The 27108-nt window shown below is 37.4% G+C and overlaps 1 protein-coding gene across 5 annotated transcripts in view; it reads right to left on the bottom strand.

Moving 5' to 3' along the window:
* LOC121490094 (putative RNA-binding protein Luc7-like 2) overlaps positions 1–27108 on the bottom strand; it is a 59300-nt gene extending 32192 nt beyond the window's left edge. Inside the window, exons 1-4 of one of the 5 annotated variants that reach the window (XM_041753706.1) lie at positions 26566–27108; positions 23545–23628; positions 13509–13579; positions 11809–11903 (exon numbers count right to left, since the gene is read on the bottom strand). In XM_041753706.1, the coding sequence (XP_041609640.1) occupies positions 11809–11903; positions 13509–13579; positions 23545–23582 (204 nt within the window). In that variant the 5' untranslated portion in view covers positions 23583–23628; positions 26566–27108. Of the gene's footprint in view, positions 1–11808; positions 11904–13508; positions 13580–16323; positions 19732–20791; positions 23291–23544; positions 23629–26565 lie in introns of those variants that run through there. The other 4 variants (XM_041753710.1, XM_041753707.1, XM_041753709.1 and 1 more) reach the window with 4 other exon arrangements.

Genomic DNA, 27108 nt, shown 5'->3' with positions numbered 1-27108 from the left:
CTCTCTGTCTCTCATGAATAAATAAATAAAATCTTAAAAAAAAAAATTACAGACTCTAACTAGATTGTGGAAGATTCTGAATGTGAATCAACATGCAGATTTTATAGGAAAAAAAGAATGCCTGACAACCTGGACAGAAATAGGATATGATAAAATCTATATTTTAGAAGCATTAATACCACACTACTGGATGGACTGACAAGAAGAAAGAGGTCAAGGGTGGGATACACTATTATAAGACAGAAACAAAGTCATAGGGTCAAATTAGAAAAGAGAAAGCAGGTGATGGAGATAAAATAGGGTAGTACAGAAGAATCCATTAAGGATCTCTGAAATCATCAGTTCCATCACCACCTGCCTACAACAATGACATCGAGGGTCAGAGAAATTGTAAAATCATAAGCCTAAGATTATAAACTAGCAGGAACAGTAAAAATTTAAATCCAGTCCTCCATATAGCTCACTATTCTTTCCATAACACAATGACTTCCAATTAACTAATTAAATGGAACTATCAACTAAACAATTAACTAAATGGTAATGAAGCATGGAGAGGAGAAGGTAAGGAGTCTCATCATGGCCTCAAGTATTTCAAGCATGAGCAATGACGCCACCAAGACAAATGACTAAATCAAATGGGAAGAGTTGGTCTGTAAGAGGAAATACTGTGTTCTGAACATGTTAAATGTGATGTAACAACAGGAAATCTAAATAGTAGTGTCCAGTATGGCACAGATGTAATACTAAATTCACTAAAGGCTTTCTTTATCCACTTAAGTCTTCCAAGCACAGCTTTACATATTCCTCCTTAGAATTACAGCTCAAGTATTCTTCTAAGAGACCTTCTTTAACAAATTATAAAGGAACGCCGTTTCTGGAGCACCTGGGTGGCTCGCGTCATGATCTCAGGGTCCTGGGATCGAGCCCTGCGTTGGACTCCAGCTCACAGGGGGGCCTGCTTCTCCCTCTGCCTCTGCTTGCTGCTCTCCCTGCTTGTGCTTTTTCTTTCTCTCTCTCAAATAAAATCTTTAAAAAAAAAAAAAAAAAAGCCCCAAATCTGACTTCCCTAAGTCAACCTATTAACAACAAATATACTGAAAAGTACTTCTAAAGAACAGTGCCACCTGCAAGATCATAATATATTATCACAAGAAAATTTAATATTAAAGAGGGAGAAGATGAAGAAGAATGCTTAATAACAGTATAAATTTCTATTATCATACTTAAAAATTAAAAACAAACGCTACTGCTTGGTAAATTTAACTTTCTAAAAACCACCTTCATTAGAGCAATAGTTTCACTGTTAACCTAAATTGGCTTTAATTCATTTATTTATTTACACTGCTTAGTTTAAAATAATTCTTCCCATGTGTCTTATTCTTAGGTTTTCTAATACTATTTTAGGAGTTTCAAGACAAAGGTGAAAGACATCAAAACCTAACAATAATTTAGATATAGCAGAAAAATAGAGGGAATCAAAGAATAGACAGTGATATTCATCAAGTACTAAAAGCAATACATACCAGCTGAAGAAAAAGTGACACAATGGCATGACAGCAGGACAGAGCATGGGAAATAAAAAGCTGTGGACCACGTGAATCCTTTTACTTGCCCTCCAATGCCAATGCTATTTTCTGAAAGACAAATCACCTACACTTTCTCACTTCTCACACCTTCGCTTTCTTCCTTCCTCATATATATAAAATCTCTCTTCTATCCATGTTCAACATTTGATTCAAGCCCCAGCTCAAAAACAAGAGAAAGCCCAGTATAATACAAAAAAACCCTTGAAATAATAAAACCGGGGTATGCACTCAAGTTACACCATATTGCCTTAAAATAAAAATTAAGGTTTTACTTTCTTAATTTCAATCCTGGTATTCAAATTAAGTCCAACAGAAGTGACAGGTGAAGAGGAAAGGGACACACTGCATGCAGAGTAGATCCTGCTTTTTACCACTTCCTATTTATTAACTGCCCATTCCCACTCATATGTTCCACTTCCAAGTCCATTCTTCCCTGAGTGGATAAAGAAAAATAAAGCTCGTCTCCCAGCTTTTAATACTGTTTTTGAAAAACATAGCATGAAATAATTTCTTATCCATTCCAAATCAAGATATGCAAAGATACCTAGATAATATTAAAAGAAAAGTCCTTTGGGCGCCTAGGTGGCTAAGTCAGTTAGGAGGCTGCCTTCACCTCAGGTCATGTTCCCAGCATCCTGGGACTGCCTTGCGTCTGGGCTCCCTGCTCAGTGGGGTCTGCTTCTCTCTCCCCCTGCCCCTCTACTCTGCTTCCCACTCTACTCCATTCGTGCTCTATTGCACACTCTCTCTCAAGTAAACAAAATCTTTTAAAAAACAAATTCCTTGACCTAGAAAGAATATACTATCTAATTGAGAAGATAGGAAGAGAGAACATGTATATAAATAAGATAAACTAAAACGCCTACTCAGTAGTATGGAGAGCAGGCACCACACAGGGGTTCAGAGGCTAAATAAAAGGCTATAAGCTCAGGCAATCAAAAATAGCAAGCCAGGCAGGATTTAAGTGGGTAAAGGAGAAAAGGTATTCCAGCAACAGAAAAAGAGACAAAAATGAGAATCATGCTGGGGAAGGAAAATAGTGAGAAAATGAAGAAGTCAGTCTGGTAAAAAGAAAGAACCAAACCAATTTATTATTCATTCAAGGAAGAGGTAGACTGGGCTAAGGATTTTAGATTTTTGGCCATACGTACAATAGGAAAACACCAAAAGCTTCTGTGAAGAAGCAACATGTGCTAAGTTCATTCCCACTCAAAAATGACTGGCTTAAGTTTCTGAACATATAGATCTCTTCAAATGTCACTTTATCAAAAGTTTTCTCTAAACACCCTGAGTAGCCCCTGGACCACAGTCTCAGACAGTCTAAATTATCACAGTCTAAATTATCTAACTATGCTTTTTTTTGTCCTAGCAACTTAATTTAAGTCCTAGGTAGCTAGGACTACCTGAAATCACATTATTTTTCACTTAGCTGTATGTCTCTCACCATGAAAGGAGAAACCTATGTTCACTTCTGTATCCCCAACATAGCAGTAGGTCCTTAATAAGTACTTGTTAAATGAATGAATGAATGCTTATCTCAGCAATCAGTACCACTCTTTGGGAGCACCAAAGAGATGAAAAAATAAATTACTTTTTGAAGAAAAATTTTTTGTTGACTTTTACTGTAAATTCTTTCTCTATTCAGCCCACCTTCCTCATATTTTTCTACTTCTTCTTCTTCTTAATTTCAAATATTACTTAAATTTCATTACTCCAAACGCTATTATAAATACCAGAAAAGGGAAAAAACATAAAAACCTAAGTCTCGAAATTTTACAAACTATGTTATCCAAATACATTAATATACATGCCTATATTTTTGATCCTGTAAGGACTATGGGACAATATACATCCAACATGTTTTACTGTATATGGGTCAAAATAAAATATCAAATGCTTTTACTATCCCCTTCATGAGTGAGAATCATCAAACTAAAAAAGATTTCAGTAAGTCATCTGTCTTGCCACCTGCACATTAAGGTAAAACTCATCGGTTTGAAAAATATTTCCAGTGACAGAGAGTCTGTGACTTTGCTTGATATTTGTGGTTAATCCCCTGGCACAACAAAAATATGCGTTTCAAGTTTTCATTTATTATCATGTATCTGCTGCTGTATTCTGTGTTCATTGTTTATACCCTCCAAATGATGCATTTATAATGCCATCTTCTCTTTTTCGCTGAATAGCCTCAAAGACACACTAATTTCTATAGACATCTTAAAACACAGTTTATAAAACCGTACATCTCTCTAAAACAGATCTGAGGAGTTCAGGGAATACTCAGAGGATGATTTGAGGTTCTCAGATAATAAGCATTGAGAATCACTGTACAAAAAAGCAAATATGACACCGAAATATGTTAACCAAGTACAAGACTATGAAAAACAATCCACTTTAACAGTAACTTCCAGATCTCATTCTACTTTGCCTGGTCTTTAAAACTTTCTATTTTTTCAAGACTCATTCTATCAGATAGGTCCAAGATTTAAAATTTGTTTCAAAAAATCAAACAAGGGCAGCCCCAGTGGCTCAGCAGTTTAGCGCCACCTTCAGCCCAGGGTGTGATCCTGGAGTCCTGGGATTGAGTACCGCATCGGGCTCCCTGCATGGAGCCTACTTCTCCCTCTGCCTGTGTCTCTGCCCCTCTCCCTCTCTCTCTCATGAATGAATAAATTAAAAATAATAAAAAATAAAAGCATTTTCTCTAAGCTTACTTTAGAGTAAGCTTATTTATATACTGTAAGAATACAATATATAAATACATATATACAATATAAACAAAATATTATCAATCAACTAAGTTTTCGGTAACACTTGTGGTCAACAATAGGCTCAGCTGTTAAGCTTTTTTTTGGGGGGGGGGGTTAAAAGTTGTAACAGAGGGGACGCCTGGGTGGCTCAGGAGTTAAGTGCCTGCCTTCCACGTAAGGCGTGACCCTGGAGTCCCAGGATCGAGTCCCACATTGGGATTCCTGCAGGTAGCCTGCCTCTCTCTGTCTCTCATGAATAAATAAAATCTTTAAAAAACAAAAAGTTGTAAGAGGAAAAAAAAAGTTGTAAGAGGGATTTATGTTTGCACAGAGCTTGGCATCTCTAGCCCTGTATTGTTCAATGGTCAACGGTCAACTGTGTATTTGTATTCAACCATTAATATAAGTAACAGATAAATTTGCTGGGTAACAAGATGCTAAAATCCATGGTCTCTGGGTCACAAAGAAAAAATCACTTCCAGGGACGCCTAGGTAGCTCGGTAGTTAAATGTCTGTCTTTGGCTCAGGGCATGATCCTGGAATCCCAGGATCAAGTTCCACATCGGGCTCCCTGCATGGAGCCTGCTTCTCCCTCTGCCTGTGTCTCTACCTCTCTCTGTGTCTCTCATGAATAAATGAACAAAATCTTAAAAAAAAAAAAAAAAAAAAAAAGTAAGAAGAAAAAAAAATCACTTCCATAAGCCTCAAGTGTATTACTTTAAGTATATAAAATGAATGACTACAAGATTATTTAGTATGACAGAAAAAAGTTATTTCCCAAGGGCATATGCACCCCACGTTGAATAGTTCAGGGTATGTGTGTGCCAATTTGCCAAATATACTACAAACAACATTGAGAAAAAATAAAAAAATAAAAAAATATATATAAATAAATAAAAAAAAAAAAACAACAACATTGAGGACTTGGTTTTTAAAGTTTAGTAGCAGGAGGCTTGGGTGGCTCAATGGTTGAGCATCTGCCTTTGGCTCAGGGCCTGATTCTGGAGTCCTGGGATCAGGTTCTGCATCGGGGTTCCTGCATGGAATCTGCTTCCCTCCCGCTGCCTGTGTCTCTGCCTCTCTCTCTCTCTCTCTCCCACTCTCTGTGTCTCTTGTGAATGAATGAATGAATGAATGAATGAATGAAGTTTAGTAGTAAAGTTTTAATTATTCACTGGGAAGCTTTTCATGTGCCTCTGACTTCCTAGGCACCAAAGGTGTTTTTGGTTTAGGCAATCTCTAGAAATGCTTGTTGAAGGAATGCACATTTTTATAACTGACTGAAGAATAAAATGCAAATAGCAAAATCTGCTTAATACGAGGACACAGTGTAAGATATACTTTGAGAGCCAAAACTGGTTAAACTTAAGACTGGAAAAACTGGCATTTTCACAAATTGGGCAGCTCAAGAAATTGACCTGTCATAAATTAAAAAGAAAAAAAGTGAAACCAATAATCTGGGCTATTGCTAAGAAATGTTAAAAAAAATACCAAAATCGTCCTAAACAAACCATTTCTGGGGAAGAAATTTTGAGTTTAAAATATCTAAAGACTAACTTTTTCACATCTGCATGTGGAGCTACTACTATCATATTCTGATAAGCAACAAAACCAAGATACTCTCCAGCTCCTTATATGTTAAAAGATAACGCATTTTCCCCTAATAATCATTAATTTTTCAAACTCAAGTTAGTTCTGTAACAGACTATTTAGTGTTTTGCTTTGGGTGGATTGATAATTCATTCAACACAATGGAGGGACACTGTTCTAGATGCTGGGGACATAACACTGAACAAAACACCCCTGCCCTTATTTTGAAACTTACATTCTAGTTGCTGGTTGAGAAAATTTTATGGTTTCATATCACTTATTCTGTTTCTCCATACTTTCATGGCACTTTTATATATGTACTATCAAAGGGACTTCAAGAGTTTTAAAGTTCAGGCTTGGATGTACCTAAGTAACTGATTTAAGACAAGCCCTTAAACAGAATAGTTTAGAGATGCAATAAAGGACTTTCAATTAGTAAAAAAGTACACTTTAGATAAAAACCAGAACCTACTGGGGCATCATAAAATCAACTCAGTATTTTTGACAATATTCCTACCTAATGACTTCAGAAAGGCAGAAAAAATTTTTACTTTATTCCTGTCTCTAAGTATTTCTCAATTTTAAGCTTTAAATTCTATTTCTGGGAATGCCTGGGTGGCTCAGCGGTTAAGCGTCTGTCTTCAGCTCAGAGCGTGATCCTGGAGTTCCAAAATGGAGTCCCACTTCGGGCTCCCTGCATGGAGCCTGCTTCTCCCTCTGCCTAGTCTCTACCTCTGTCTTCTCATGAATAAATAAATAAGATCTTTAAAAATAAATAAATTGATAAATTTCTGAGGAGAACCATTTTTTTCTAAACAAAATTTTGTGGAAAGTCCCTTTACTTAAAATGTGCAAAATTCCAGTTAAAATAGAAAAAAGACTGGCCTGTCCCTATATCCTTAGTTCATGAAATTCCTCCAAGGACACTTCAAAAACCTCTGAAAGTCACTGCCCTAAATGTGCTATCTATAAAATTAACAAAAACATTTTTTTTTAATTTTTATTTATTTATGATAGTCACACACACACACAGAGAGAGAGAGAGAGAGAGAGAGAGGCAGAGACATAGGCAGAGGGAGAAGCAGGCTCCATGCACCGGGAGCCCGACGTGGGATTCGATCCCGGGTCTCCAGGATCGCGCCCTGGGCCAAAGGCAGGCGCCAAACCACTGCGCCACCCAGGGATCCCAACAAAAACATTTTTTAAAGTATTTAATTAACTCTAAGATTCCTGTGTAGTATAATGTACTATATAGTTCTCTGTGAGACCTGTGACAAGCACAATTTCTCTGAGCCTTAATTTTCCCCATCAATGAACTGATGGCCTTACACAATACAAAATGGCCTGTCAACCCTAAAATTGTACTAGGATGAAGGCTACAATCAGTAGTGGTCATCTCTAATTTTAGGACAGGCACATCATGACAGTATACATTTTCATCTCTGCAGATCTTAATATTGTTTCTGTTATCAACTCTGCTTTAAATTTAATGCCTCTAAATTATTAGCACTACACATCTTTTTCCCAGATCACAAGAAGGCAGATGGAAAGATTTTTGTAAGCACTTTAGTGTACTCTCTTTCTTCAGGGAAGATCTGTACTAGAAATAACATGTTCTGGGGAAAAAAGGACAACTCTGCTTAGGTGTTTTGTTTTGCCTAAATCTCAAAGGGGATGGCTGCCTATTGTTTGCACAGTGACTAGAACAGGAAGAAACTATGCCAGTGGGGCGCCTGGGTGGCTCAGTGGTTGAGCATCTGCCTTTGGCTCAGGACATGATCCTGGGGTCCTGGGATAGAGTCCTGGATTGGTGTCCCTGCAGGGAGTCTGCTTCTCCCTCTGCCTATGTCTCTGCCAGTTTCTCTATGTCTCTCATGAATAAATAAATAAAATATTAAAAAAAAAAAACTATGCCAGGAGGAGGATAAGAATGAGACTAAAACAAGACAATATTCTCAACAACTAGGAGAATAATCCAAGCCTTTGAAATAAAGCAGCTTCGTCAGTTACAACAGTAATGCTCACAAAAAAAAAAAATCACAACCCCCCAAAATATATATACAATTACTTTGAGTCTCTATTCTACATTTAATCTCATCTGACTGACTTATTAGCCTATGAATTAGTTATACCACAGTAGAAGACTGATGAAAGGTAAAATGTTATGGAGCATTTTTCACCAAACCGAATTTCAAAAATATTCCAAATAGTCAGTTGTGAGTACATATTTAGAAATCACACTCTCCATCTCCAAATACATTTCTGTGTATTCTTCTGCTAAATAACCTAGAGTATTGGTGAGTCATATTCTGCTGGAAGTGACAGATCTGAGGAAAAGGGCAAACTTCAGTTATACAACAAAGAGCATTATAAAATCAAGTTACAATTCAGTTCTTTTCATCTAACATGTTAAAAAAAAAAAAACAACAGGCATTTCAACATAAAGAGATATGAACTGTTCCAAAAACGTTATTCTACAGAGATTGGTTGCTAAAGAAGTCATAACTCTGTAATTATAAACCATTTGTACACAGGATGAACTGTTACAAATAGCTCTTTTTCCTAATAAGGGTAATAAGAAAGTCACACTATGGATGGTTTTGAGTTCTCAAGGAGACCTCCATATGATAACCCTGGAGTCTCACAAAGTTCCACAGCCACCTGCACCAGCTCTGCTTAAATTCTCACAGAGATTCACAGCTACTTTTTTTTTTTTTTTTTTTAAGATTTATTTATTCATTCAGAGAGAGAGAGAGAGAGAGAGAGACAGGCAGAGACACAGGCAGAGGGAGAAGCGGGCTCCACGCAGGGAGCCCAACGAGGAACCCAATCCGGGGTCTCCAGGATCACGCCCTGGGCTGCAGGTGGCGCTAAACCACTGCGCCACCAGGGCTACCCGATTCACTGCTACTTAATCTCATCCTTACATAAAGCCATGTCTTATCTATTATATTGACAAAAAGGAGATATTTTCACCCAGAGTTTCCCTGGCAAGTGCCTACAGAAGAGCTTTCTTTAGCTTTTTAATATAACCCAAGTACCATCAATTTTAAAGCCTCACCATTCAATTCTGTACCATAAGAAAATGCTAAGATTTTTCTATCAACTTTTTTTTAAATTTATTTATTCAGGAGAGACACAGAAAGAAAGGCAGAAAAACAGGCAGAGAGAGAAGCAGGCTCCATGCAGGGAGCCCAACGTGGGACTAGATCCCAGGTCTCCAGGATCACGCCCTGGGCTGAAGGCGGCACTAAACCGCTGAGCCACCTGGGCTGCCCTCTATCATCAATTTAAAATTTGTAGTTCAGAGATGTTAAATAAAATTTGAGAAAATGTGCATCTTATAAATCTTGTAAGAACTTTAGAAGAAGGGAAGTTCAAAACCAACCACACATCCATTTTAACAGAATAAAAAATTAAGTATTCTCTACAAAGTAGAAAGCGTGTTAAATAAAACTTGGGTTCAATCCCAATTTTACTTGAAATCAGTAGAACTATGTGATTTCGAATACCTTCACCTATTATCTTTAAAGTGAACTGTGGATCATAAAATTGTTTTATAATTTTTTTATTTAGAGAAAACAAGAGTGCAAGCGCACGCGCGTGTATATATACACACCCGCAAGCACACACATGTGCATGAGCAGATGGGGGGTGGGGCAGAAGCAGAGAGAGAATCTCAAGCAGACTCCTCACTGACTGCCCCAAAATAGTTTTAAAAAATAAATGAACATAGGGGGATCTGGGTAGCTCAGCTGGTTGAGAGTTTGACTCTTAGTTTCAGCTCAAGTCATGATCTGTGTCTTGGGATCAAGCACTGCACTGGGCTTGATGCTCAGTGTATACTATGCTTAATCACCCCCTTACTCCTACTCTTGCTAGCATACTTACTCTCTCAAATAAAATCTTTTTAAAAACAAAATAAATGGGGATCCCTAGGTTGCTCAGCGGTTTGGTGTCTGCCTTTAGCCCAGGGTGTGATCCTGGGGTCCTGGGATCAAGTCCCACATCAGGCTCCCCGTATGGAGCCTGCCTGTGTCTCTGCCTCTATTTCCCATGAACAAATTAAATCTTTAAAAAATTAAAAATTAAAAAAAGGAAATAAATGAGCATAGCTGCATATGTACATTATAAAATGTAAAGCACAACTGTGATGTCAGATTTTTATCAATGCCATACCGGAAGAATATAACACTATGTCCATATCTTGCTATAGCTGGGTTTAGAGTTTTAAGAAATAAAAAAACTAATTTGTCACTTTGCTAATTAATCCTGTTCCCAAGTATTATTTGAAGTGATAATGTAGCCATTAAACACAACTTTGTTAAATTTAATCAATAGTAACTGTAGAGAATCAAAATATACTATAGATAATTAGACATTTTATTGATTCACAATCTTTTTTAAAGATTTATTTATTCATGAGAGACGTGGAGAGCCAGAGACATAGACAAGAGAGGGAGAAGCGGGCTCCTTGTAGGGAGCCTAATGCGGGACTTGATCCCCAGATCCAGGATCATGCCCTGAGCTGAAGGCAGACGTTCAACCGCTGAGCCACCCAGGCATCCCTTAAATGTTTTATAGCACTGTAGAAAATACTTTATGGATATTCTAAAGAGTATACATGAGGGTTAATTATCTGTCATAGTTCTAATTCAAGTGTTCAGAATCTAGATTATGTTACTACACTGAAAAAATATTCAAGTATCATATACATATTCTTAAATGTAGGCTCTTTTTTCCCCCTTTTAATGTAACAGTTTCAACAGTCTTTCCTACTGGAAAAAAGAGTTGTTTCCTATTGTATATGTCTTAATGTCTGTTAAAGGTATTTAATTCTATCCAAAAGAAACCACTTGGGATGCCTGGGTGGCTCAGCAGTTGAGTGTCTGCCTTCAGCTCAGGGCATGATCCCGGGATCCGGAATCAAGTCCCACATCGGGCTCCCTGCATGGAGTCTGCTTCTCCCTCTGCCTATGTCTCTGCCTCTCTCTGTGTGTCTCTCATGAATAAAGTCTTTTAAAATTAAAAAAAAAAAAGAAAAAAGAAAAAAAAAGAAACCACTCATTTAAACTGCCTTAAATACAGGAACTCATCAAGTCAGAAATCTTCTCTTTATTTCAGTCATTTCTGGCAAGTGAGAAATAAAGCCAGCTAAATATTTATCCCCTACTAGTCCTCCTCTGCCATCAAATGTGGCCTGTGAAAGGAAACTCTTGCAGTGAGTAATCATTTCAACTAAACCCCAAAGTAAGAAAATCAGATCCTTTGTTCCATTTATTTAAATAGGTCCATCATTATGTGATTTCTTTCAAATTAAAATGATGAAACTCCAAGGTCAACCAACATCACTAGCTATAGAATCTAAATTAAGTGAGCTTTATATTATTTAAGAGTCAGCAACATAAATGCATTTTAAGTGACAACACTACCAGCAAATTCAATTCTGTGACTTTAAGTATTTACTATTAGGTTTTCCTCATGATTTCCATGATACAATGTGTACAAATCTAAACATATAATGCCTTGGATAAAAGTCTACTCTGCTCTCAACAATAAAGAAAACTATTTTAAAAATCATTTTATAGAATTGCAGAAACTGAAAGTGCAATTGCAGTATAATTGCCTCTACGTTCCAAATAAGAAATACTGTCTCAAAAATTACCCTGAAGAATGGAAAAAATTATAAAGCGAAGCACAGTAAAGACTTTTCAGAGAAATCTCATTTTTGCAGATTTAAATCATCAGCCTAAATAATATAAGAGATGCAAATCCCTCCTCTAAACTGCCTTAAAAAATGAGTGCATAATAATCTGACAAGAAATTAAGTCTTCATCAAGTTGGGATACCAATAATTAAACAATAAATTTAATAATACGTACAGTTCCAGAGAGGACATCATGGGGGCAACAGTTGAGAAGGTGACTCTTGCATACTCTGTCATCGCTGAATTTGATTCGTTGACGAGTAGTATCTCCTGTAATATAGAAAAGTTAATAACATTCAAGGTTAGACAACTGGAAAATACTTATTTTCTGAGAGCCCTACTATCACTAGCTTTTTCCTGTGTGGCTACACGCACATACATTTATTTATATAAATCAGCTCAAGAGGGATTAGTTTGTATAATATCCTACAGAAAAACTATTTTAGACATGCAATTGCAGTATGTGTACTGCAAATGTAATTCAAATAGTCAAAGTGGGAAAGCAATGCATTCTGTTAAACAGAGTACTTCAGAAAAGCATAGGATATAGAGCAGGAATGGACTTTCAAGATTATGGAGTCCAACTCCTTCATATTGCAGATGATGAAATCGAGGCCCCAAGAGGTTAAGCGACTTGCAGCAGACCCACTAGGAGAGTTTCTACTGGTATACAATGTTCCCTACTTGACGCTAAGCATAGATTTATTTTGTAATTATTTACATTAATTGAAAAACATAAAAAGTAATCTTGCAAACATTGCATACACACTGCGAATCCCCACTGAACCCCAGACGCCATTTCTTCCACTATTTTGTTCCAGCTGAAGTGTCTCCCTTTTGCTGCTGGGATGAGTTAGAGAGGGTAGAATAGCGTGTTTAAGAGTGTACAAACCTGGAAGAAGGACTTACACACCAGTCAGACAAAGGCACAATGCCTAAATGAAACGTTAACTTTAATGCCTCCAAAGGTACCATACCTTCAAATTTTAGGTGGTCTGGGCTACATATGGCCATACTGGGTACATTTAAATTTATTCTGTCTTCATATAACACAATACACCTCCTAAGCAACAGAAGCATCCAACCTCCTAATCAGATATGCCTATCTAACTCAAACTTTAAAGAGTCTAAGAAAAAGAAAAGTAACTAGCTCTAGGAACAAAATATAGACGTTAGTTACAATTTTTTTGCTTAGAATCTCTTTGGGGGAAAAAAAAGAAAAAAACTCTTAAGGACGTTTTTTCTATGTAGAATGCTCAGATAAGCCCTAAGAAATGTTCGTGTTTTATTTTAGTCTTAAGTTGATATCATCATTGATGAATGAAAACCTACTGATGAATTACTGAAGCGAGAACTGTTGGTACCAAAAGAGATTGTAAACACCTTTGTACTTCACATGATGCTTTGGGGCACTCCAAAAACTCATCTAGGAAGTGATTCAATTACTTAAATTAATTTGTTTTTCACATGTGAGTCACAGAAAGGTTAAGCCTTTACCCCTTTTACATGGTCTTATTTTGAAGAGCTTAATGCAAAGTCAACTAAATATGTCATTTTTAAGTGGGGTAAGATTTTGTTCAAATTGTTTTAACTCAAAAAGACTTAAAGAATATTCTAATTCAGGGTATATAAAATTTAAGAAAAGTAATTTATAGCTAAAATGATAGCTTCAGAGCAGTTCAACAATAGGTTTTCTAGAGGCTAGTCTCTAGTTCAAGTAGGTTATTTTTGACACCACAATTTGGAATAAATCATTTAGTGTTCACGCCTGCTACTATAATAAAGGTTATTTTGATGGTTCCTTTTTTTCCTTTGAAACACAACTGCTTTTGTTCCACATTCATTAACACATCTGAAAAGTTAGTGATAACTCACGGCTCGGCGAATGCGGGGCCTTTCTGACACTCCCTTGCAGATTGAAGTAGGCAGGCATAGATACATTGAACCTTTACAAATAAAACAAGGGGCCAGATTGTTCAGTTTGTATAGAATAGACTCTGCCAGCAATTTCAATACAGCATCTAGAAGTACATGTTGACTGTAAAGATTCTTGTATATGAAAACAAAAGTGAACAAAATCAGGGTGTTTTATTTTTCAAAATATTGACTTAACAAGTGTAACCCTACAGAAGAATATGATTGACCACAGGAAAAAGTCCAATGCTGGAACTCTGGGAAATGGTCTCTGGGCCAACTGGGGTTTTAAAAAATGCTTTTTAAAAGATTTTATCTCATTAAGACTTTGGTGAAGGCCTAAATTCACGTTAGAATGATACTATGATAAGCTAGCACCAGAAGGGCAATGCTATATATTAGACTTTTTTTTTTTTTTTTTTTTTGCTTACTGGCATGTAAGAAAAATGTCTTATTTTTAATCTGTACCCAAAATGTGCTAAGGAATTTCAAAGATGATGTAGCTTTTCTGAATAGGGAAAGAAAAAAAAAAAAAAAAAACCAAACCCTTACATATCTAGGATTCTCCCTACTACATACCTAAGCTTTTTAATATGCAACAAAAGTATTGTTTCAATGCTACATAAAACTAATGGTTCAGTAATGCTACAAACCAGGCCTTACAATAAAAATCAAGGTTCTTAGAAGTTTTACTAATCAAACATTTTGTGAGGTAGGGCTACTGTTTTTGCTTCAGAAATCACAACATTAAGTCTAATATTAAGATACATGTGCCCTGAAGACACAGCTATAAGGTAAAATATAAACAATTCCAAATACAAATTTAGCAAACATTATCTCTGATGAGCTCTTACAAAAAGTCTATTTCTATAAATGCCAAAAAGTGTTTTAAAGTGCATAAGAATGGTTGCTCTATAAATTTGATAACTGCAAACGCAATAAATACAGCTATCAAATGTCAATTACACATTACAGAAACCTATAAAACAATGAAATAATAAAAACTCTAATAATTTCAGATACAGAAATATCCTGAGATGGACTAGCAACTAGGTATGTTTATTGGTATTTTAAAAGTTTTACTTAAGAGACTTTAAGGTTAACATTTTAAAATAACTTGGCTACATTACCATGCAGTATTTAATACATTAATTTGGGCTTATGCCATGAAAGTGTAATTTAGCTAAACCAACAAAGAATTTTAAAATAAAAATACTGATAATTTTGGTTTCTGTCAACATATCTGGCCCAAACCATGTTTTTCAAAAGAAACTAGGTATAACAGCACCCATGTGAAAAAAAGGGGTGGGGGGGCAGACTATGAGTAATAGAAAACAAGTATGAACCAAATCTTATAATACAAAGAATTACTTTGTGGAGTCAACATACTGTATCTTTGGGCATATATTCATATAAAAATAACCTGAGTTAAAAAACAAAACAAGACAACTACCCTCTTACACTAACACTGGATCCAAATCATAGAAACAAACCTATTAGTGCACATATCCTCTGTGCTGGTCAATGGGGTTACAAATAGGCATATAACTACAAGCTCTGTACCCTCAAGGAGTCCATGATGTTGATAGAGAAATAGGACATTTAAATAACAAGTAATAAAGGTAGCATGACCCGAGTGCCAAATGGATTTCTCTAATAGTAGTACTTCAGGAATTCTAAAGCTAGAATGGCCACCAAGGATGGAGAGGTTAGAAAAGGCTTCGTATAAAAAGGTAGAAGCCAAAATTTAAAGACAAGATAGGACTTAGATCACAGGAAAGAAGAACATTCCAAGCTGGAGTATTATCTTTGACAAAGCTTATAAAGGCAGAAATGTTTAGGGAATAGTAAATACTCCAAGTCAAATTTGGCTTTGGCAAATGGCTACATGTAGGGGAAGAGCAAAGTTGGGGCCAGAGTAATATTTTCTGGGTAAAATCCGATTTCCTAATTTTTTCACTTTTTCAATCCAGATTTTCAGTGTGTAAACAAAGTTTAAAAAAAAAAGTTTAAAAATAATGGGGCACAAATTAAATCATGTTTAACAGCAACACAATGTCTATCCATAAAAACATGGAGGTTTCTCTGCCCTATAACTTCTACATTAATTAGGCTTTGTACATAACTATGATGCCAAGTTTTTAAAATTAGCAATTTGGCTTAAAACTTTGGTAGGCAAAGTGTTCTTCATTTGAATGGAAGCATCAAAATTTCTATTAATACTTACTACCAAGCAACTAACTTCAGAGTAAAAACTTTCTCTTTGGTTCAACCCTTTTGTGAGTTTCATGAATTCTAATTTGTATTTGGGAATATCTGAGTTGCAGGTGTACAATAATAAAAACTGAGATGCCTATTACTCTTCTCAAAGTTTCTCAGCAAGTTAACAGGGCCTAAAGCGGTAGTGAAGCAATGTCATGTAGGGAATATGGATAGGCCACTCTACAGGCAGCTCCCATCCCAACTATACTCAAATACCATTATACTCAAAATCCCCTTCAATCTGTTGGGAGGGAAAAACGAGCCCACTGTAACCCCAACACCACGGTTTTATGGTCCTGCCTCTTCTGAAACTGCCTTAGACTTAAATTATAGTAGTAACACTTAAAACTTCAGTCTAGATGGTATCTGACATCATTTTACATGGTGCATGCTATTTTTCCCAATACCCACCCCCTCCCCTCCAGGGCTACCCTCCCTCTCCCTCCCATACAAACAATAAATAAACTTTCATAGATTTAGGTGCTATTTTAAAAACATCAAAATTTTACTTTACCCATTCTCTCCGATGCTCCCTGTATTTTTTTAAGCTGTGAGTGGATGACCATGCTATGTGATCAACAACTGTGAAGGCTAAGCAAAAGTGAACTGAGTTTAGTATTATAATTAAAAGAACCTTAAAGTTTGTAATATTTGACATATATAATGGTATGCGGAATCCTTATTTTACTGCATATTATCAGGCATTAATGACAAGCAATTTATAAAAACAACTAATTAGTATTTCTCTTATATAGAATTAGCTTAGAACTTAGCTTAGGGAAAACAGAAGAAAACTCAACAGCACACAAAGCAAATGGAAGCAACCCCTAGCTTATAAATGGGGCCAGGAGAAGAAAAGCCCTCCCATATTCTCCAATGTGACAACCAAAGCCCTCCCCACAGATACACTTGTTAGGGGCCAAGTGTGACCACTGGCTTAGGACAGGACAAGCACATTCCCTCTGAAATGAAATCCATATACCTTCAGTAAAAGGAAAGCAGAGCAAAAGAAAGAGGTGTATAGCTGACAGCTTAAAGCTACTCATTTCCCTGTGCCCTCAAATCATCAAATGCAAAGAAATGTTTCATCCTCTTATTACCAGCCTTATATTAGCTACTAAGTCCACATAGTAACATATAAACTATATAAAGACCAGTGGCCAATTTCTAGTCTAGTACAGGGCAGGAAGAAGTCTGCCCTGTCCCAGGAAACCCTCATCTTCAGAGGTAAAAATAGGTGATTCCTGCTGCACAGGGAGTACTACACTGAAGAACCATTGTGATTACTTTTACATTCTTCTCCAAGTGTCTCATCAACTCTACTAAATTCTCCCACCTACCTTTGCTGTTCCTTTAGAATTCAGTCTAAAGCTCATCTATAAGAACTCTTCTGTAATTATCCTTTTTTAAAAAATCTTTTACTTCATGTAATTGTTAATACAGTTTAATTCACTGTATGTATGTATGTATGTGTGTGTGTGTGTATATATATATATATATATATATATATATATATATACAGTTCAAAGTACAGAATTTGTTTTGTAAAAGTACTCACTACCATGTCTTAACATATTATGACTATGGGTGCTTTGAAAACAGTTAACAAGACGTGATACATGCCAAACTTGTCAAAATTTTATTTATTACATAAGAAAGAGTACTCAGCCAAAGGTGGCAGTGGGAAAAACCAATTATGGCATCGTCCCTTTCAAATGTAATAAAGTCACTTCTATCTACTAGAGCTTATAAAGTCATACCAAGTAAGTAAAATTTCCCTTCCCCCAGAAAATGCAAAAATAAGGGTACGATATGGCTCAGAAGGGCTATCCGTCTTAAATCTTTTCATAGGGTCCCATAGGTTTATAATTACAAATAGACTTTTACTCCTATCAGAACCCCCAAGACAAGCCCAACATTTAAAAACTTCAAAGCCCATTGTAGAAATTGCTAGAACAAATTCATTCTTACCGAATATGATCAAAGATTAATAAAATGTGAAAGTAACTTTTTAAAATCTACCAGCCTTGTCTGTGAAAATCCATGCAACAAAACTATAAGGAATGAGACAGGGAAACAGCCTTGTATTAAGTGAAAAAGCTTACAGGATATTTAAGAGCTAACAGAATGGTGATGGAAATGTGAGAAGAGAAATATTAAAGTAGCTACATTCCAAGGGCTCTATTCCACCCCTTGCCACCACCCTATCTCCTCTCAGTACACAAGCGTAGTCTTGGCCACTGGCAGGTGTGGTGGTGGAATATATGCTTTACGAAATCTATCAATATGTTTCTTTTAAATTTAAGAAATACATTAGAAAAGCTTGAATAGACTGCTACCTAAATATTAAGTTCTAAAAGATTATATGGAATTTGTTTTATAGGTTATAAAAGAAAGTCAGTTATTAAAAAGTTGCAGCCTGCTAAATTTTCAATTTTGATACTTACTTGCAGAGCTGCAATTCTGATACAGTAACACCTGTACTGGGGATATCTGGTGCCTTCTATCATCTAGAACTTCCTATACACAAAATTAGAAGTAATGAAACCTATCTCTGGCTAGGAAGAATTTGCTGAAAAGAACCAAAGAAAAAGTAATTGGCTGATTTACCAAAAACACAAATTCTCATTCATTGACTACAGCTTTAAAAGCTAAGCAGAGCCTCCCCAAATCAAAAAATAGTGAAGGAAAGAAATAAAGGAAAAGAAATGAGAATATCAAAGGACAGAAGTGACAGACAACTCAATGATAAAGTTAAAATGGAAAAACAGAGATTACCATGAAGGAGACTGAGCCTTACGACTACTGAAAGGACACAGCAGAAATACTGTGTCATGTTGGTTATACACCAAATGCACAAGGATTACCTTTGGGGAAAGGATTCTGACTGTGAAGGGAAACAGAGGGACTTCGTTTGTAATGCTTTTTTTTTTTTTTTATAATTTGAAAAAAATATACATTTGCTCACTCCTACCAGTGTTTGATAGTCTTTTGTATTTTTTAAGAGTTTGCAAAATTAGGCCCCTATAATCAGCATCACAGAATTTATGATTTAAAAATAAACATAACTGCTCATGTGTAAATCTTCATTTCCCACTAGACTTTCAGTCCCTCTAAGATTAGAGTCCTATATCACTACTTTATTGCAGAGACAAAAGACAATAGAAACAAATGTGTCCATAATCTCTAAGGAAAGGAAGAAGTAACTAAAGCAACTCAGCAACCAGGGGATAGTCAGGAAAGAAACAGTTTACTCCTATCAACAATTACTATATCCTAAAGCACATCAGCCAATAAATAATACAGAACACCATGTCTAGGGAAGTATCCCTTTAATACTATGAGGCAAATTAAGTAACACGGGATTGTCTCAAAACAAGAACACATGGTTCCTAGATTCTGAGATGAAGCAACTATTTTCCTAGCAAAGATGTTCTGCTGTTTCCCTATACAACATAAAATCATAGCCACTTGCCCCACAGTTTCTAGTCCAGGGATTTTCTTTCATTAAGTAGCCCTTCCCACAGCCAGGCATCTTTTCACATTCCCATTGTTAAACAGGTTGGTGAAATCCTGCAGAACGCTGGCCACCATGGGAGCGGTGGGAATTCAAGCTAAATGAGGTAATTTCATTGTTGAGGTCTAGATGAACCTAAGGACTCCTAGATCTCTCTCGATTCTCTCTCTCTCTCTCTCTCTCTCTCTCTGATATGCATTTCTTCTGGTTAGTCATTTTTGAGGACTTGGGTATGTATAGTTCAAACAGCTTTTTCTTTCACATGAATAACTACAACAGTATTTTCCAAAGTATGAGATTTGTACAAAAGATGATTTTAGGTATTATCCAATTTCATAAACAGGATTTCATCAATATTTTAAACACCATTCAGTAATTATCATGATTAACTTTTTTTAAAGATTTTGTAAAAAAAAAAAAAAAAAGATTTTGTTTATTTATTTATGAGAGACACAAGAGAGAGGCAGAGACATAGCCAGAGGGAGAGGCAGGCTCCATGCAGGGAGCCCAATGCGGGACTCGATCCTGGGTCTCCAGGATCACGCCCTGAGCTGAAGGCAGACGCTCAACCGCTGAGCCACCCAGGCAACCCTCATGATTAACTTTAAAAAAATACATGATAAAGTCCATTTGGTGCTTAACATCTAACAAGTTCTAATGCTAAGCACATGTAACAACATAGCCTAAGTTACTTTTTTTTTTTTTTTTGAGTCTTAAGTTATTTTTCAAAATATCATGTTGTTCTCACTATATCTTTCTGGTGACAAATTTTCATTTTAAAATTAACTTAAATTTTTAGAAAGTGAGTTGACGTGAAGAAAATATTAAACAGAAAACAGGGTAAAAAGGCGGTATGTGTGGCTAACACTTGGGAAACACTTATCTAGAACAGAGTTTCTCAAATTTTTAATGTGCATCGGAGTCATGTAGAAGGCTTCTTAAATTACAGATTATTGGTCCCAGTCCCAAGAATTTCTGGAGTCAGCCCAAGAACTTACATTTCTAACAAGTTCCCAGGTATTGCTAAAGTCTGAGGACCACTCTTTTTTGAGAATCACTCACCAAAACAGTGGTCAACAAGCTTTTTCTTAATGGGCTAGATAGCAAATATTTTAAACTTGCCAGCTAAAGAAAGAGGTCTCTTGCAATTACTCAACTCTGCTGTTTTACGGCAAAGCAGCAATAGACAGTACGTACACAAGTAGGCGTGGTTGTTTACATATAAAACTTTACAAAAAGCAGGTGGGCCATAGTGTCAATCCTGATCTAAAATATACCTTCAAATAACTTAAAAAAAAGGGTATACTGCATAATCTAACAGTAGGACAAAATAAAGAAGCAGTGAACAGCTAAGTATACTATAGATACTATCCAATTTCTTTTACTGAAAGGCAAAAATTCTGGAAAAGTCTAACTCTGAAAGAGAAAACTGAGGTCTCAAGAAGATAAAAACAAAACAATTTACCATGCATTCAGGAGACATGACAAAAGACTCAGCAAGGGCAGCTGGTTAAATTCTTTTCATGTTGAATCACACAGGTCAAACATCACTGCACATGGTTCACAACTAAATTAGAACATATGGATCAATATCTAGTGAGAGTTTTTTTGTTTTTTTTTTTTAGGAAAAAAGTTTAAAGACTCCTTTCTCTAGCCCATGTTAAATAGCAAAATGTGACATTTACTCAATTTACAAACTACTTTTCTCTATAACCTCAATCACCTTAAAAATTGATGCATTTTGGCCTTGCCTTTCAATTTCTACCCTAGTCGCTACTAGTGCATGAGAATTTAAAACAAAAAGGAAGAGCGACTATTCTACAGGTGAATTCACAAGATTCCTGTCAGAAATGTACCCTCTCTCTTGCTCCCTCATTCATTCTCCAGCAAACTGTCCCACCTTTCTTCATCTTCTTAGTAGACTGATTAAGCTGGTTAGTACAATTATGTATACTTCCTCACAGACTATACTAATAGCCCTGGGCTTTTTTAGGATTCAACCCATTTCATTCAATTTCTGGAATTCCATTCTGGAGGAGCATCTGCCTCATTTATCTAGCTATGTCCACACTTAGTGATCTTTAGTTTTGTTTTGTTTTGTTTTGTTTTTGCAACCCCACCACTTGCCTGAAGTCTTAGCAACTTCAAGCTTTAATGTCTGTATGAACCACCTGGTACTGAACACCAATATCTGACTCACTAAAAGACTATTATATATTATAATCCATGACACCTTTCCTGCTACCTATCTTGAACATGCAGCTCACCATCATTTTTCCTTATGTGACATATTATCCAAACCAAATCAAAGCATTTACTTGCTTATTATAGAGCTTATGCAGTGATAAACAATATGATTTTTCTTTGGTTTCAATGCATTTCTTTACCCAAAGTAAAAATTATCACACAAGCATAGGCCTCCTTGAGGAATGCTAAACTATAGAGAATCCAAGGACAAAACAAGATTATATGAAATTATACTATTATGTTTTCTACACTGTTTTGCAGACACATTCAGAGTTTAAAACACAAAATGAGTTAAAGTTTGTTCAAAACGATTCAACATATGGATGTTAACAGAGCTTTTGGTGTTTTGATATGCCTGGACCTCTTGATGAAGTATTTACTAAAACTCTAATTTAGCCTTATGTTTACTGTTTAACCTTACTTTTGCTGTAATTTCTTATGTTAAAAGAATTTACAAGCTCTGGAATAAGATATACTCCATTACTACTTTTAAAAATGTGTGCTTGTACATTAAAGGCTATGCCTCCTTCACTTAAAATGAACAATCCAAGTGGAATAAAATGGCTTACAACTGACCAAAAAATAAATATGGCTCATTATGCTAATGAGAAAAATTAAAAAAAAAATGCTCTCAATGTTGATGACAAGTCAAGGAACACAGATTACAGTAAAGATGATTTTATGAAGAAAATCCACTGAAGAAAACACTACTTCAATCTTTGATTCAATTATTTATTTTGCAGAAAGACAGCAATGTCATCCTATCCTACAAGTTCAACAGTGATGTATCGCTAAACTTCTATTAGGAGCAAGTAAATTATTTTCTTAACTCTATTTTCCTGGTTACCTCCTAGAATGAATAGTATACCCTTTTAATTTTACATTCTGCAAAACTATTGTAATATATAATTGATCAGCAAAGATACCAAATTATGACTAAGTGTATTTCTATTAACTGAGGAAGTACATCACTGTATGTTTAGAAAGATTACCCTCAAAAATAGGCAAAATTATCTGAAAGCTTTAACTTGCCCTAGACATTCCCTAACCATAATGGCCAACTAATGATTATATAAAATTCTATTCTATATTCTACATTCTATTTATTAGTCTACTTGTCCTTTGGAGTGTAGGGGGGAGGTGATGGCCATTCCTGGCCTGTTTTAACCTTTCAGAGATGATCTCTACTCCTTTTTAAGCTTATAAGTAATTTAAAAATACGGAGTCCTCACAACTACTTCTGTAAATTCCCTAGTTTCTAAACGTAAAATATAATCTAAATTTATACCCTCAATTTTGTTTAATTCCTATCCCTTGTACCATTCCAGGACCAGAGGCTTATAACCAAATTCTATTTGTTGGCAAAAGAGCTCTAGCGAAGGGCAAATAACCCAACTCAGAAAAAAATAACTACAGACTGTGCAAGGACAGTGAGTTCCTCCAACTGTCACACAGACAATTCTCATACTGCTGCTTCAATTTTTCTCTGCTGCTCTTCCCTACTTTCAAATGGACTATGTTCAGGAAAAACACATCATCCCTCTCCCTTCAGTTAACACTAACAACTGAAACAAAAAGATATTTATAAGGTTTAATTTACCTCAAACTTCAGATAAAATAACATACTGATTTATATCTACTTATGGTTCCTCTTTCCTAAAAAAAATTAAGATATACTTATTTTTCAACATTTTTTGAGTGTAACATAGGAAATTATTTGGTTTCCCATTTAACAAATTATTGATTTAACTTGAGGCAAAAAAGGTTAAGTGACTTACCCAAGGTTACAATTAGAGGTACAGCTGGGGCTAGAAACCAGGTCTCCTGAGTCTCAGCCCAGGGCTCTTTTCCTTAGCCCATGATGCCTTATCAGAAAAATCCAAATACAGTCAGACCCCCAGTTACATGGGTATGAGTTACACTGATTCACATATACAAACTTTATATAGTGTGACCAATGTTTCAACTCACGCGGTACCCTGCTTCCATTTATGCAGTATGCCAGGCATCGGCACGATTTTCAGTGGCACACAGGCGGTTGCCACCACCAGGGCCCTAGGCAAAATTGCAAAGAAGGCAAAGTTTGTCTTTGGCCCTCCCACCACCCTTGTGCATTCCTCTCCCACCTCCTGATCATCCCCCTGCCCAGCCTCCCAGCACCAACATGCTGCCCTCTGGTTGTCCAAAGCCCCCCACTTCCACCACTCACCCAGGACTGTCCTTTCTGGAAGTGCCCAGTGACCCAAAATTACCTCTCCAATTCCCTGACACTAAAATTCCTAATGCTGAGAATTTCAATTGAACGTAGGTAATCTAAATGATTAACTGATTTAAGTAACTCAAAATAAGGTACTTTTAACAGACTTACATTTCCAAGGAGTTTAAAAAGGAACTAATTAAAAACTGATTTGGGAGAGGGGAAGAAGGAATAAATACTTTTACTGGTGGAGAGGGAAAAGTGAAAGGAAAACAAGGTTTTCCCAGTACCCTAAGCCTCTCGTGCCACTTGATTCCCTCACAGAACACTAAGGGTTGGGGGGAGGTTACTGCGACCGTTGAGTCCCACTATCCCAGAAAACAGTAGTTGTTTTATAGTCAGTTTCTGGGATGATTAAAAAAGGACAGAGCTGCCTTAAATACGCCCTCCCCTACCTACCTTTTCCATATCTTTCCCACCTCTTGGATCCCCATTTCCACCTCTTAGTGCCAAAGACACCCAACAGCATTCCCTGTAAGCTGTTCCTTTGTCCAATACAAAGCTTTCCATTATATGGTTTCAAATTATATGGTGTTTATTCAGGAACGTATCCATGTTCCCCTACCCCTGGATAACGTGAAGTTGACAGTATGCTAAAAAAGAACAATCCTAATTATTTAAAGGTCCTGAATCAGAAGATGAAATATGTAAACTCATTATCTAGTAAGGAAAAGAATGTTCTGATTCTTATCTTGTATACATAAAAGAACTAATATGGGTATCTAAAAAAACATTCATTTCTTTTCCTTGAAAGTAGTATGCTTCTTACTTCTGGCCCAACACAGCAGTGAAAATCCAGTCATTTCAGTTAAATAATATCGTGGACTCGTTAACATGAGTTCATTGGTAAATCCTTAGTCTGGAGGCAAAAAAAAATCCAGTAACATACACATAAAAAAATTTAAATTTATTTGTATACAAAGCAGAATGGATTTTAAGAAACCCATGTTTCTGCTGTCTACACACATAGGAATATATTTTTTTTCTTTTTTTTTTTTTAATGTAGCTTTGCAATACTAGATTGGCTACCTTGTTTGGAAATTTATCAGGTGATATTAGGTGACAATAGTTTTTTTGATCCAATTACCCTTCCAGCAAAATTAGAAAATTCAATCCATGCAGAAGGTACCAAAAATGGTATCCATCTAGGACCAAAAGATTCATGTAAAATCTTAAATGATTTCCATAACTTTATTACAAAAATTATTCTGTCAACTACAATACTGAATTAGGTCCCTTGCCAATACCATCTTCATTATGGAAGAAGAGCAATGTTAAGACATGCTGCAGCTATAAAATAACCATTCTTATCTAACTGAAAAAATGAACAGGTAAAAGTTTCTTCAGGGGCATTTTTAATTAATGTTAACTTTCCAGGGTTTACTACACAAAATTCATCTCCTTCCCAATCTTCCCCTCCTCTCTACACAACCACAAATAGATTTGCCACCTCCACCTATTTGTCTGTGTCCTATGTAGACAAGTTCCCAATATGGGTATTTTATTAAAACTGAACTGTGAACCCTGAAAAGCCATTCTCAGTATGCACTGCAAAAAATACTTTAATATACTTTTTTAATTCACTCACATATTTTGCTGCAAAGTATTCAAGAAAATTACAAGAGCAACTATTAAAAATATGTGTGCCTCTTCTCTTACGTCAAGCAATTTAAATAACTTTTTTGAAAGAAAAAAAGCATTTCTTTAATGGCTGAGAAACGATCTGCCTAAACAAGCAACATATAAAAATAAACGAGTATTTTGCTTTTTAAAAGAGAAAGTAAACTAGACCTTTCCTCCGTATTAACACGGACTTCAGCTCAATTTGAGAATACATGATTATCACCAAAAAAGCAACAGCATTTCATCTTTTCATTTAGAAATTCTCTTTATGACAAAAAGATATCCAGGATTAGTGATCTTCTACATCAGCTCTAACCTAAGTGCCTAAAAGGATCGTTTTTTCCCCTCAAGTCTACTCCACTGGGCACCACATTTTCAAAATGGTTCTATTTGGGGACATGCGAGATTTGTCAATATTTACTGAACAAAGCTTCTATTAAATTCTCTAACAAAATGGAGGTCTCTCGGAAGGAAAAAAAAAAAAAACCAGGCCATAACATTTTTCTTTTCACAAAATGGGGCCAAACACACCCACTTCACGAAACCATGGTTTGGGTCAGATTTTCTCCATAAGCAGGACCGTGGGGACCGAGAGTGCACTGCTGGGGCGGGGCTCGAGGGGAAGGTTTCCTCCGGACCCAGGTAGGGCGCGGGGGGCGGGGGGCGGGGCGGGGGGCAGTTCTGTCTGGATGCTCTGGAGGGCGGCGGCGAGGGACGATCCCACAGCTCTGGCTCAAGGAATCAGTCCAGGGGGCGGAGGCTTTAGCGGTCCACCGGCACCTAATCAGCCACAGAACCGGACGACCGACTACGCCAGCAGAGACGTGGGCTCTCCCGTCCCAGACAAGTCAACACTGAATCTCAAACTCTCCTTTCTGCCTCCAGGCCCCGCCTGACCCCATTGGCAGCGGTTCCCGCCAATCCGCTCGGTCACCGCCCCCCAAGCCCGCCTGCCCGGCCCTGATTGGATGGGACGGGAGCCGGGCCCTCGTGTTACCAATCTGGGAGCCCCTTACTCAGCCACACACGCAAGCCCAGGTACGCCCGCGGAGCCCCGGCCCGTCGCCGTCCCCGTCCCCTCCCCCACCCCCAGGGCACTGGCAGACACTTACCGTCCCGGGAGGTGCCCATCAGCTGGTCCAGCATCGCGCGCATCTGGGCCTGCGCCGACATGGCGGCGGCGTAGCGAGCGGGCGGGCGGGGGTGGGGCGCAGACCGGGCCCTTTCGGGCGGGGGGGACAGGGGAAGGGGTGGGGGAAGGTGAGACGCTGTCTCAGCTGCCGCCGCCGCCGCCGCCGCCTCAAGGCGTGTGGAAAGGGAGCCGGAGGGCTTGCAGGAGAGTCCGGGCTGCGCTCCTCACGACGGTGCGTCAGGGGAAGGCAGCAGCCCCCGAAAGCGACCCTCGCTCCCTCACTCTCCGTCGGGTCTTGGGACAGAAGCGTTACGGGCTAAGCAAGCGCTCGCCTCCGACACCGCCACCCGCCAGAAGCCGTCAGCCCCCCCTTCGAGCTCTGACGCCGCTCGCCGCCACCGTCGCCGCGACGTGTGCGCGCACGCTCCTCGCGCTCAGTTGTTTCCCGCGGGGGCTCCACCAACTGGCGTCCAACTGTATCTGCTCCACCCGCCCCGCCCGGGCGGGGTTCCACCCTAACGGC

Source organism: Vulpes lagopus, chromosome 4 (assembly GCF_018345385.1).
Source record: "Vulpes lagopus strain Blue_001 chromosome 4, ASM1834538v1, whole genome shotgun sequence".
In the NCBI taxonomy this organism is placed as follows: Eukaryota; Metazoa; Chordata; class Mammalia; order Carnivora; family Canidae; genus Vulpes; species Vulpes lagopus.
The sequence above is the reverse complement of the archived record's forward strand: the minus strand, read 5'-3'. Positions and strand labels throughout refer to the sequence as shown.